General features: G+C 37.0%; 2 protein-coding genes across 7 annotated transcripts in view; one reads left to right on the top strand and one right to left on the bottom strand.

Moving 5' to 3' along the window:
- The window catches only part of GEMIN2 (gem nuclear organelle associated protein 2), a 26,898-nt gene extending 24,616 nt beyond the window's left edge, over nt 1-2,282 (top strand). The window contains exon 10 of the mRNA XM_086363448.1: nt 1,606-2,282. Within this exon, the coding sequence (XP_086219574.1) occupies nt 1,606-1,609 (4 nt within the window). The 3' untranslated portion in view covers nt 1,610-2,282. The remainder of the gene's footprint in view (nt 1-1,605) is intronic.
- On the bottom strand, nt 1,445-12,643 carry TRAPPC6B (trafficking protein particle complex subunit 6B). Of its 6 annotated transcripts, none has more exons than XM_086363450.1 (6): nt 11,662-12,643; nt 7,298-7,365; nt 6,257-6,374; nt 5,216-5,299; nt 3,441-3,534; nt 1,445-2,600 (listed from the first exon to the last, which is right to left on the bottom strand). In XM_086363450.1, exons 2-6 carry the CDS (start codon nt 7,330-7,332, stop codon nt 2,569-2,571), a joined length of 363 nt encoding a protein of 120 aa, XP_086219576.1. In that variant the 5' UTR covers nt 7,333-7,365; nt 11,662-12,643; the 3' UTR covers nt 1,445-2,568. The 6 variants fall into 6 exon arrangements, with proteins under 6 accessions (XP_086219576.1, XP_086219577.1, XP_086219578.1 ...); XM_086363451.1 differs by having other exon boundaries at nt 7,265-7,365; nt 12,271-12,643; XM_086363452.1 differs by having other exon boundaries at nt 6,257-6,387; nt 12,271-12,643.

Genomic DNA, 12,643 nt, shown 5'->3' with positions numbered 1-12,643 from the left:
CTCCAGGCTTAAGTTCCTTTATAGAGGTTTGGCTAGTAGACAAGGGTTGAACTGTCATCATGGTTAGAATAGGCCACTGACTACAGTTTATAAAGCTACCTCACAGTTTGTCATTCATACAGTATATTTACTTTTGAAACATACATCTGCTCTTCAACACAAGTTTACTGTTCACTTAGGGCTGTTGATGACTATAATTAAAATGTAGTTGTACAGAAAGATACCCCAAAAAAATCTTTATTGTGGGATTACTTTAAACTGTACAATTTACTTATAACTTTCAAGTCTTTTGGATACACTCATAGTCATGTATATTTATGTTTATAATATATATTTTATATATTGCATGTGTGGTACCCTGTAAAAAAACAAAACTTTCTAAGACCAATTAACATCATTCCATGTAAGCAAATACATACAGCTCTATTTCATCCTTTTTACTGGCTGTACATTATTTCCTTGTTTGCCAGTACAAATCAAGTGCCATCAATGAATATAAGCAAATAGTGAAAATCCTTATACATACAATGAACATTTAGGTTGGTTCCACTTCTTGGCTATTAATAATGCTACAGTGGACATGGGAGTGCAAATAACTCTTTAACATCCTGATTTAAATTACTTGTAATGAATACTCTCAAGTGGGATTGCTGGAATATATAGTAGTTCTAGTTTTAAATTTTTGTGAAATCTTCCACAGTGGCTGTATCATTTTAACATTCCCACTGAGAGTGCAAAGGCTTCCAATTTATTCATATTCTTGCCAACACACATTTTCTGGTTTGGGTTTTTTTTAATGGCCATCCTAACTGGTGTGGGGCAGTAACTGATGGTGGTTTTGATACACATCTCCCTCATTGGTCATGATGCTTAGCATCTTCGTGGACCTGCGTATCGTATAAGGGTCCAGTTCCATTCTTTAGCATGCGGATGTGTATTCAGTTTTCCCAGTACCGTTTCTTGAAGATATGCTATTAATTTTTTCTACTATTTTGCTTTATTTGATTTTCTTCAAGTCTTGAAAAGGCCTTCTCTACTACAAGATCATAAAACCTCATACTGTCTCTAGCACCTCATGGTTTTATTGTTTTAAATGTAAACCTTTGTCTTCCCCTCCCCCTATAGAAAAAAGAAAATTCAATATTCCCATACTGTTTCTCATATAACCTAACTTTTGCCTCAGCTCTACCAAGACAGGCTTATTTTTTGGCTACAAGTGGTGGCACTAATGGTAAAGAATCTGCTTGCCAATGCAGGAAACACAAGAGATGCAGGTTCAGTCCGTGGATTGGGAAGATCCGCTGGAGAAGGAAATGGCACCCAAGTCCAATATTCTTGCCTGGAGAATTCTATAGACAGAGGAGCCTGGCGGGCTACAGTCCATGGGGTCGCAAAGAGTCAGACACAGCTGAGCACACACACACAACAAAATACACAAAAGGGAGACTGAACAATACACGGAATTTATTATAAAAGAAAAAGTCCAAAGGTATAGCAGTTCCAGGATTGGTTAGTTCAAGAGCACAATTCAGGTGCTTTCTATCTGCACCTGCCATTCTCATATGATAGCTTTCATCTCCATGCTTGTCCTTTCATGATCATCAGATGAAAGAAGAGATAAGAGATACACTAGATGAGCACTGACCTCAACCCACAGAAGCTTATGGGCCCATGAATACTGGTGTGACTATCGATTCATCCACCCTCCTGCCCTTGGGGAAGACTAAAAGTAAGGGGAAAAAATACAGATGTTAGAATCTTCACCAGCACTTCCACATATGGAGAAAGAAACGGGAAGTCAAGACTGTTAACAGGAGTAAGTATAACAATTCCTTCCTCAAATACCTATTATTCTTTGGCTCTGGAGTCACTGAATTCACATCTGTATCCCACTTTATCTAGATCTATATTTTACTTTATTACATGAATGGAGCTTTCAAGAACTGAATTATATGAAAGTAAAATAAAGTTTTAAAGCAATTTAGGCAGTTAAATATATCACACACACACAATACACAATATATATAATGAAATCCTTATACATGCATAAAAACTCTTAATAGAAATAAATTATAAGCAATAAGATAATAAAGTTTAAAATTTAGTGTACTATTTGCTTTTTTAATAACTAAAACTCATAAACCAAAATTTGTTCATTTTTACACAAATATCTGGTTGGTGCATACTTTTCTTTATACTAATTTACCAAACCCTGAGTTTTGCTTCTCCATTTCTGGTTAGATATGTATCACTCTTAAGCAAATAAAAATATTTAAATAAGGGTCCTGCATTGGTGTTTAGTTATTTGAAATTAGGTTTTCATTCTGAATAGTTTCAGTGAAGTGTATGTTATAGTAGAATGTCTCTACCTGCTTTAAGGTCTGTCTTAAATTGATAAAATACAACCTTCCTCCTGCTTAAGAGTGTATCTTTCATTATACAAGTTAGCAAATAGCTTATATCAGTACAAATGTCCAACAATGTAATTAAATCATTGCCATCTGAAATACTTTATACAGGAATAATTTATCTCTTTACACTAGTAAAGCCTTGTATTTCAGTAGGTTCTTATAGCTTCTGTATCATCACTTGAAATTTACCTAAAAAGGAAAACATGAAACTCATTTTGATTTCAGGTAAAAGGTAAACATGTCTAAACATCCGTTTTCTGCTCTATTTAATAAGTTGTTTCAATCAAGAAACTTGCTATATCAAATGACTTTTCACACTTTGATAAAGTCAGTTTCATTTTTATCATGATTCTCTGGTTTGGGAATGAGTGCCTTTGTTTCTCTGATTTCTATATTTTAGGTGTTTCATTGCCAATTACTGTGAATAGAAAGGAAATAGAGTGATGCTCAAGCCAATTTTATTCTTGGTTAGTAGCTGTGGTGAAGAGATTTTTGAAAAGGAGTTTAGTGATAAAAGACTGCTTCTGCTGCTAAGTCGCTTCAGTCGAGTCTGACTCTGTGTGACCCCATAGACGGCAGCCCACCAGGCTCCTCCGTCCCTGGGATTCTCCAGGCAAGAATACTGGAGTGGGTTGCCGTTTCCTTCTCCAGATAAAAGACTAGTTGGCTTTATCTAACTATATAATAGATGTATTTGAGAAAATTTTTTAAAATCTTCAAAATTATAAGGAAATTTGCTATCTTAAAATTTTCCTTTAAAAATTAAGAGTCACCCTTTAAGTTGTCTTATAAATTTACACTTCCTTAGCACATTTTCTTAAATCATTGTCTATTATGAATTTAAAAATCACTGACTATAAATATAAGTATGCTACATATTACTACATTGTGTTAAAACGGACAAGAGTAAAATGAAACGGTTTGAGCATTTTAAATGTCCTCTAAGTAACAAAAACAAGAAACAAAAGAACACCAGACCTGATAAATAACGGTTAAAAACATTTGTTAAGAAATATGAAGTCAACTTACAGGCAGGCATTGAAGATACTTCAGCTGTTACAATACTTTTTATCCCCAAGTTTGATAAGCCACCTCTGATTAAGCCACATGTAAATGCTAAATACTAAAAGGAACAAAAGTGTAAAAAGTATTAAGGATTTACTAAGACAGTAAAGGTATTGATAAATATGACATTTAGTTAAACCTTGATAATAAGACACTTATTTGGAAAAGCTGTATAATAATTTTTCAAATTATTAAAAATTCTTATTATTAGATTTCCCAGCTCCTTGGCAACTAAACACGGACACATGACTTAAGCTCAGTCAACTCACTGGTCTAGTCCATGACCTTGAATCTACAGTGAGTGACAAAAACAAGCTGGAAATAGGTTACAAGAGACTAGAGACAGCAAAGGTGGCTTGTATCTACCATCAGTGCTGCTTGAAGGATTCTAACTAGACTCCTTGTGGAGTGATCTGGCTGCTTTAACTTCCCATGGTGCCTTTTTCTCCTCTAATTTTGGCCACACCATGTTGCATGGCTTGTGGGATCACAGTTCCCTGACCAGGGACTGAACCTGGGCCACAGCAAATCCTAACTACTAAATCACCAGGAGATTCCCCTAACCATGGTTCTTGCCTGTTTTCTGAGCCTTCCCATCAATTCTGTAAGCTAACTAATATGATTCCATTCAATCAAGATTGGTTTCTGCTTTCTACAACCAAGAATCTTGACTTGTTCAAGACTTAAAGCCTGCCACAACAAAGACTTAATCCAGTTTAAAGCATCAAAGTGCCAATGTTGACAAACTCTGCTTAGGAAACAAGGAAATGGGACTAAGCCATAGCAGAGACAGCACAAAAATGAGAACCGAAAATCAAATAGTCCAAGGTATTTTATCATCTACATTTTTGTAGTGCATGATATTCAATAATATGTATGAATAATATAGAAATTATTTTATAATATACATAAATGGGTACTGATAGGCAATCAGATATGAAATCATGAAATTATAAACTGGGAGAGAACTTGGAGATTATTTATAATATACTGTTACAATCAATTTTATTAATAAGGAAACTAAGGTCCAGAGGGGAGCTATAAGTTGTGGAGTTAGCTTAAAATCTAGATTTATTTGGTCCCAAGTTCATACTCTTCCCACTACACTAAACTGCCTTTGTGTTAGATAATTTAGGTGTGGACAAATTTTACAGATAAAAAGCAGCTTTTACATACTGCCCAATGTATTTTAATCATTTCAAAGGAACCTTTATATTAAAACTTGTCAGCTTTTCTGTAATACATCTGGCCTACTTATTTATTCCTACTTGAGACTGAAAAAAAATACATGAAACCCTGAAATGCAGTTATACTTAATACAAAACATATATTCTTAGAAACAAATATTAACTATATTAAAAATTTTTTTAATTTACTGATGGAGATTGTAAATATAAACTCCGAGGTGAATAATTTTGTATAGGTAATACCAGTTTTTTAAGCTTGAGTATCTTTTCTGATGTATCCATACTATATTTGAGAATCTTATCATTAATCTACATTTTTAATGGCATTTAAACTATAGTGTTTCTTGAATTGGTCATCATAAGCCTACTTAGTTACAAGTTAATATAAACTATTTCAATATGATAAATATCTTTCTATTTCATAGAGAAGTATTTAGGCAAAAGGAACAATTTAAAAACATTTTGAATTCAAGTCTGTTATTAGCATTGTACTTTTCCCTACATTTCTACTTGTTTCATAATAAAAAACCAATCTTTTATTCTATTAAATACCTTTGATGCATGTTCTAAATATTGTTTTCCTGCAGACATTTGAGTAAGCAGGCGAAATTTGTTGTCCTGAAGTACATAGATGCCCTGTCCCAAAAATAGAAAAACATCCAAAGTCAATGTAATGTGTACTCTTCCCTTCAAAACAATTTAAGAATTTTTAAAAGTTATTAAAACTCTCCCTTCCATTGGTCAAATTTTCTTTATACAAAGAAGTGTTGCAGTGTTCAAGTTGAAGAGTTGTTCATCATTTATAACACTAATATTTACTGAATGCGTTAAAGATACTAAAGATACAAAGATACATAAAACGGTTCCTATCCTTAAAGAATTCAGTCTAGTGTGAAAGAAGCAAAAATACATTCTAGGTGAAGTTAGCAGCCATATCTAATTAACTCATACCTTGAAAGCCAATAATTGGAGTCACTTTTCCCCCTAAGCATTTCAAGTACTTCTAGGCTAAGGCTGATGTTATTTGAAAAAATGAATTCTACTGGTAGCTAAGAGATAACATTATTTTCATTTTTTATACTTCAGTAAATGCCAAATATATTCTAAATATCTCCTATAATTTAACAAAATAAGTCAATTTTTGCGTAATCTCTCAGGCAACCTATTAACTTTATATTAACAAAATATTTTAAGAATAAAAAATACAATGGCAACTGAACAGGCAAGAATTACAATGAGACTTCAGGAATTACTTGAAAGACAGAAATGTGATATATCTGTGGTTCTGCATATTATCACCACTAAGTAATAATAATGAAAGAACCAAGCCCTAAAAGTGTTATCATTCTGATATCTGCTACTTTTTAAAACTTAAAATTTTATTGAGAGAAAGGGACAGCTGTCATTATAGATAACTGCCCTTGTCTTTATTCACTATACCCTATTAGAGGAAAAAAGTCATGATGTATTAATAACAGAAACATTCCTAAGTTTCCGAGAAATTAAGTTTTATATAACAAGTAAATCACTAAAATAGGACATTTATATTAAGATAAAGGACTTTAAAAAATAGGCCTTAATTTATCTAAATACCTGATGATTTGTCCTTAGATTGTCGATTTGTTTCTTGAATACTGTAGTCCAAAAATCTTTACAAATGAACTTCATGATATCTAACTCATCCTTGAACCTTGCAGTATCTTTTGTAAACCTAAAAAGATCAACTAGAAGTAATACAGTACTTTTCATCCAGAGAAAGCAGGAGGGGCAAATTTTTCACTAATTTGCAAACGCCACAATAGCACTGAACATTTACTAACAGTCATAAAGTGATAAGTACCAAGCAAAGTAGTTCCCACTTCAGTGAATTCACATTCTGTTATATAATGATGGACTAAAATTAGTCTAACAGTAAGCAATTTTAGGTACAGCTGACATTTTTTTAAAAAAAGCTGAGCATGATCATGGTACTGTTATATAAAATATGAAAGAAAGGTCCCTCAGTCGTGTCCGACTCCTTGCGACCCATGGACTGTAGCCTGCCAGGCTCCTCTGTCCATGGGATTTTCCAGGTAAGAATACTGGAGTGGGTTGCCATTTCCTTCTCCAGGAGATCTTCCCAATCCAGGGATCGAACCCAGGTCTCCTGCATTGCAGGTGGATTCGTTACCACCTGAGCCATGAAGGAAGATCAGGAAAATATAAGAGTTCAGTTGTTTCAGATAGTGAGAAAGGAATACTATAAGAAATTGATCTATAAGTTTGAAGATGATCACATGCATAAACAGAGACTAAGGTACGCATTTAAACCATATTCCATTTAGGATAAAGAACCTACTTAGCTTAAGTAGGAAATGCAACAAGATTTTAGGTGTTTCAGCACACCAAAGTTTTGAGGAAAAAAATTTTAAACAAATACATATTTTCTTCAAATTTTGAAACATGAAAGTTGGATAACTGAGTTAAAATAGCATCAGACCTAAAAAGAAATTTCAATCTGTGAATAAAGAACAGAGAATAAATAAAATTTAGGAATTAAAATGAAAGTATCTCAAGTTTTATACAATCTTTTGAAATGGATCATCTTTGTTCATAACCTACCTGGAAGAAAATTTTCAAATCCATACTGCTCACCTTTCTATCAATCCTTGTCCCACTCGAAACCCCATGTTTTCCAGTTTAGTTATACAGCGTCCATTTTCCTATTTAAAAAAATAACAGTTTTGAATAATTTTAGAATGCCAGAATGTAAATACTTCACTGAAACATTGTGAGGAAAAGTGAATTACAGGTCATATTTGAATTTTCTTAATCATTTTCATAAAGCAATAAGATAAACAGAGAAGTGTTACTACTTTTCAGAAATGCCAAAGCCTCTTCTCAGTTACTCTTCCTGCTTTCCCTGGCTTTTTCCATTTTCAACTATTCTTTCCATTATAAAACTGAAGTCAAGGTATCGCTTTTGACTTTTTTCTGTCATTCCCTTTGTGCTGTCACTAAGTTCTGCTTCAAAATGTCTCTTAGAGTCATCCAAGCTTTCCATTTCCCAGTGTATCTTAGGTGGTGACCCCACCATCCTACTTCTGGAATCATGCAATTGCCTCACTCTTCCTTTGACAATCTCATCCACTCTTAAGGCTTTAAATACCACCCATGTCAAAGACTCTCAAAATTCTCTGGATGACCTACAAAGCCCTATACAATCCAGACTCCTGTGCCTCTCTAACCTCACCTCCTCTTCTTCACTCACTCCATCCAGCTTCACTGATTTCCTTGCTGTCCTTAAACATGCCAGGCAGGCTCCAGGCAGCTCTCCATCTACTCACGTGACCACCTCACTGGCTTTAGGTCTTCACTCACATGTCATCATCTCAATGAGGCTAATTTCAGTCTTTTAAAACTACAGTATCATTCCACTTCAGAAACTACCTAACGATTCTCAAAGTGTGTCCCAAGACTAGCAACATCAACATCACATGGGAACTTGCAAAAATTGCAAATTCTGTAACCCCACCCCCAATTCAGTGAATCAGAAACTGTAGGTATGGGTCAGTAACCTGTTTTAAGAAGCCCTCCAAAAGTGATTCTGATGTTCTAATTTCTCTGCTTAATTTGTCTCCAAGGAGCTTCTTTCACCATTTAACCTAATATACATTTTACTAATTTTATACTGTTCGTATTCCTCTATCCCCACCTACTAGAATACAGCAACAAGAGGGCAAGAAATTTTATATATTTTGAAGCCTTTGTCTTCCATAAACACCACAAGCCTCATTATCTGCTGAACTTTCTTCTAAGTACTCCACTAACAGGGCTGACTGCTGCTGCTGCTGCTAAGTCACTTCAGTCGTGTCCAACTCTGTGCGACCCCATAGACGGCAGCCCACCAGGCTCCCCTGTCCCTGGGATTCTCCAGACAAGAACACTGGAGTGGGTTGCCATTTCCTTCTCCAATGCATGAAAGTGAAAAGTGAAAGGGAAGTCGCTTAGTCGTGTCCGACTCTTAGCGACCCCATGGACTGCAGCCCTCCAGGCTCCTCCATCCATGGGATTTTCCAAGCAAGAGTACTGGAGTGGGGTGCCATTGCCTTCTCCGATTTATGCTATAGACTTTCTAAAAACCAAATTGTGTTGTTTCTCCATTGGACCATACAGCGCCACTCTGTTAATTTCCACACCCGTTTCCAAACATGCTCAGGTAAAATGACCTGTAAATCATGATGCTCTTTGTGAAACAATCTACTCTTTGTAGAATCACCCAGGAATATATTGATAAGCAGGAAATACGCTTATATGCAGACATTCTCAAATCTTAACTACGAATCACATGAACTTGAATTAAGCCCTAGGAAAACCTTCTGATGTTGCTACTTGTTCATTTACTTTGGCATCTATGAGTGCTCACTACTAAGTACCAAATTTTTAAGAAAAACTTAGGAATATTTTATCCATTAATGTAAAAAAAAATTATTCCCAATAAATTGCTAAATGTCCAGTTATTCAGTTATTAGATTTAATACCTCTTTGGCACAGTTGGAAAATTAATGATATTAAGTGTGAGAACATTAGTCTTTTCCTTGATTTCACTTAAACTTATGACTTCATGTCTAAAAAGATATATAAAGACCATCTCTGGATGATAGAATTATGTCTTTTGTTTACATTTTTTTATTATGAAAAATTTGAAGCACACTCAAAGTAGAGACTTAACAAACCCTCATACACTGAGATGCCAGTATGGATTCTAATCATCAAGCCTACTACATAACTTTTTAAAAATCCTTTTTGCTTTGTGCACTTACAATTTTTTCCCCACCATACACAAACTGCAATAGGAAAAGTTATTTTTAATGATTCAAAACTTTTGGATTTCCTTTCTCTTATGGGACTAGCACATCTCTCAAAATTATCAGTCACGATTAGAACAACCATTTTATTTTATTTTGGCTAACCCATTGAGTGGGGGGAAAGGGATTTTTAAAAAAAGGTTTTCCTGGGCAAGAGCTGAAAGAGGGAAAGAAAGTAGAAGAGAGTAGAATGAAGCAAGCTGATGCATATGTGGTGGGGCAGGGAGCAGGGATTTTATGATAAAAGAGTAAAAGAGGTGTGTTACTAATTATTCTCTGGGGAAAAGGATTTAAGGAAAGCTAAGTCCCTTGGACTGCAAGGAGATCCAACCAGTCCATTCTGAAGGAGATCAGCCCTGGGATTTCTTTGGAAGGAATGACGCTAAAGCTGAAACTCAAGTACTTTGGCCACCTCATGCGAAGAGTGGACTCATTGGAAAAGACTCTGATGCTGGGAGGGATTGGGGGCAGGAGGAGAAGGGGCCAACAGAGGACGAGATGGCTGGATGGCATCACTGACTCGATGGACATGAGTCTGAGTGAACTCCAGGAGTTGGTGATGGACAGGGAGGCCTGGCGTGCTGTGATTCATGGGGTCACAAAGAGTCAGACACGACTGAGCGACTGAACTGAACTGAACTGAACTGAACTCTACACAAACACAAATGTCTGCCATTAAGCACTAGCACTTAGCAAAGATGCTAAACATTAACTACTGGTTGTTAATGATGTTAAAGTCAAAAGTGTGTAATTTGGAAAAAATCTCTTATTACTGATGGAACTGAATAATAGACTTTGTGGGATTCCCTGGTGGTTCTGTGGTTAGGACTCACTGCTGAGGGTGTGAGTTCAGTCTGGGAACTAAGATCCTGCATGCTGCAAGCTGTGGCCCCCCCAAAAAAATAAAGGGATAAAATTTGCTTTATTTCCAATACTCTTCCTGATGTCTTCCTATTAATATCTCTAATGCATAATTAATACCAAAGACTGAACGTATCTCCCCAAAATTCATTTGTTGAAATTCTAACCCCCAGATGGTATTAGAAGGTAGGGGCCTTGGGAAATGATTCTGTCTTGAGGGTGGAGCCCTCAAGAAAAGCATTAGTGCCCGTATAAAAGATACCCCAGAGAGCTAGCTAGTCCCCTTCCACCATGTGAGCACACAGCCAAAACACATCTATCTATAAACCAGGAGAAGGCTTTCACCAGACACTGAATTTTCTGGTGTCTTGACTGTACTTCCCAGCCTTCAGAACTGTGAGAAATGAATTTCTGTTGTTTATAAATCATTTTGGCATCTTTGTTACAGCCCCCTAAAACAGACAGTATCCTGCTTATGGTTCACAAACTGACAGTACCTCTTCCTGGATGTCCTAAGGTGCCACAAATTCAACCAGTCCAAAACAATTCAGTATTTTCACCTCTTCTTTATTCCTTCTCCATCCAACCCAATGGCTCAAGCTAAACACCTGGGGATAATTTTCAATTCTCATTCCTATACCTAATCAACTCTTAAGAGATTCGGCCTCCTATCTCTCAAACCGCTCTCTCCTCTTCTCTTTCTCCAGATCTGCATCATCTCCTGCCTGGACTCCTATAATAATGGAGCTTCTCACTACTAAAGGTTCCCTCTCCAGTCCAAAGAATACTTTAATCTTTCTGAAATGCAAATGGACTGTGTCATTCTTTTTAAAAATCGTCCACTGAGAAGGTCCATATTTTTAATCATACAAGGTTCTTTCTAGCTTCAGCTTTCAATACTTTTCACTCTCCACCTATTCAATCTAGACACAGTGAATACTCATATTCACTCACAAATATGTAGGCATATTAAAATACTCTACACCTTTCATTCCACTATGACTTTTCCTTTGCCTAGGATGCTTGTTCTGCCCTTACTTTCTACCCCTCTTTATCAACAGCATTATAAAAACTAGACCTTCTGACCTGAGCATGACTTTAGAATACTTTATATATGAAATCCTACAACTCCATTATTTCATACCACCCAATACTGTTAATTATTCATTGAACCCACATTCCCCAATGACTGTGAGGCAGGGACTTCATCTTATTAATCTAAGTGTCAGGCCCACAATACACTTAACATATTTTCTAAATGAATCAATTAGTGAATGAAGACTCACATACATTAGAAGTAACCTCCAGAAGAATGGGGCCATTGTTTCCTTCTTCATTACTATATCCCCAGCGTCCAGCTCTGACATATAAAGCACACTAAAATTTTTTACATTGTGTTTCCTAATCATAGTAACACATGCAGTTTCCTTTGCTTCGACCTCAAATCTCATTAACCTTCTTTCTCTGAGTTTCCTGGAGTGTTAGAGAGGGTTAGGGATGTGGAGGGAGGGACAGGATTCTCTGGCTAGGAGAGGTCTGTCCAGTGGACAACTGGAAAGTGCTGGAAGTGACACTGGAATTAAGTAGGGGTGCCAAAATCAGCAGTTAACTCTGCAGCAAAGCAGGGCAGGGACAACACATGGAAGGGACGAAACAGAAAATCTGTGGCCTGCTAGACACAGATACGGGACTGGACAAAAAAGTATCATAGAGTAGAAGACACGAAAGAGACAAGAATGCAAGACTGAAGACAGCTGACAGGTTCTAAGGCTTAGGATACCTGAAGGTGGACCAATTTGTCTACACTTCGGGAGGAGACGCGTGGCATGCGATAGGACAGGGGTTGAAGAAAAGAACTGAGTGGAAACAAGGAGTGTCAGGGCGTGTGGCAGCACTCACCACCTCCCCCTGCTCCGCGGACTTGTACACTCCAGACACCATCTCGTTATGCAGAAGCAAAAACAACGCCTCGTCCGCCATTTCCTGCTTATTTTTCCAAGCTCGGGGTTTCGGCTCCCGTTTGGGTCCGGCTTGGGGATTCTGGATAGCGCCCCCAATGCTTGGACAGCTACGCGGCTGGCTCAGTCCGCGGCCGGGCCCAGTCCGCGGCTGGGCCCTCGTTGCTAGGAGACCAGGAATCCACGCAGCTTCCTGAAGGTTGGTAATGGAGCGAGTCTGGTCCCGGGGCGAGCTCACCCCAGGGCCACTCAGCCCTACGGCAGAACGAGAGAGTCTGACAGCAACGGGAACCAAACCCAGCCCGTGGAAACCC

The sequence above is a fragment of the Bos grunniens genome, chromosome 21, assembly GCF_055505025.1.
Source record: "Bos grunniens cultivar Pamir isolate PY7600 chromosome 21, Bosgru_T2T1.0, whole genome shotgun sequence".
Classification (NCBI taxonomy): Eukaryota; Metazoa; Chordata; class Mammalia; order Artiodactyla; family Bovidae; genus Bos; species Bos grunniens.
Note: the sequence above shows the minus strand (reverse complement) of the source record. Positions and strands in the feature narration are given on the sequence as shown.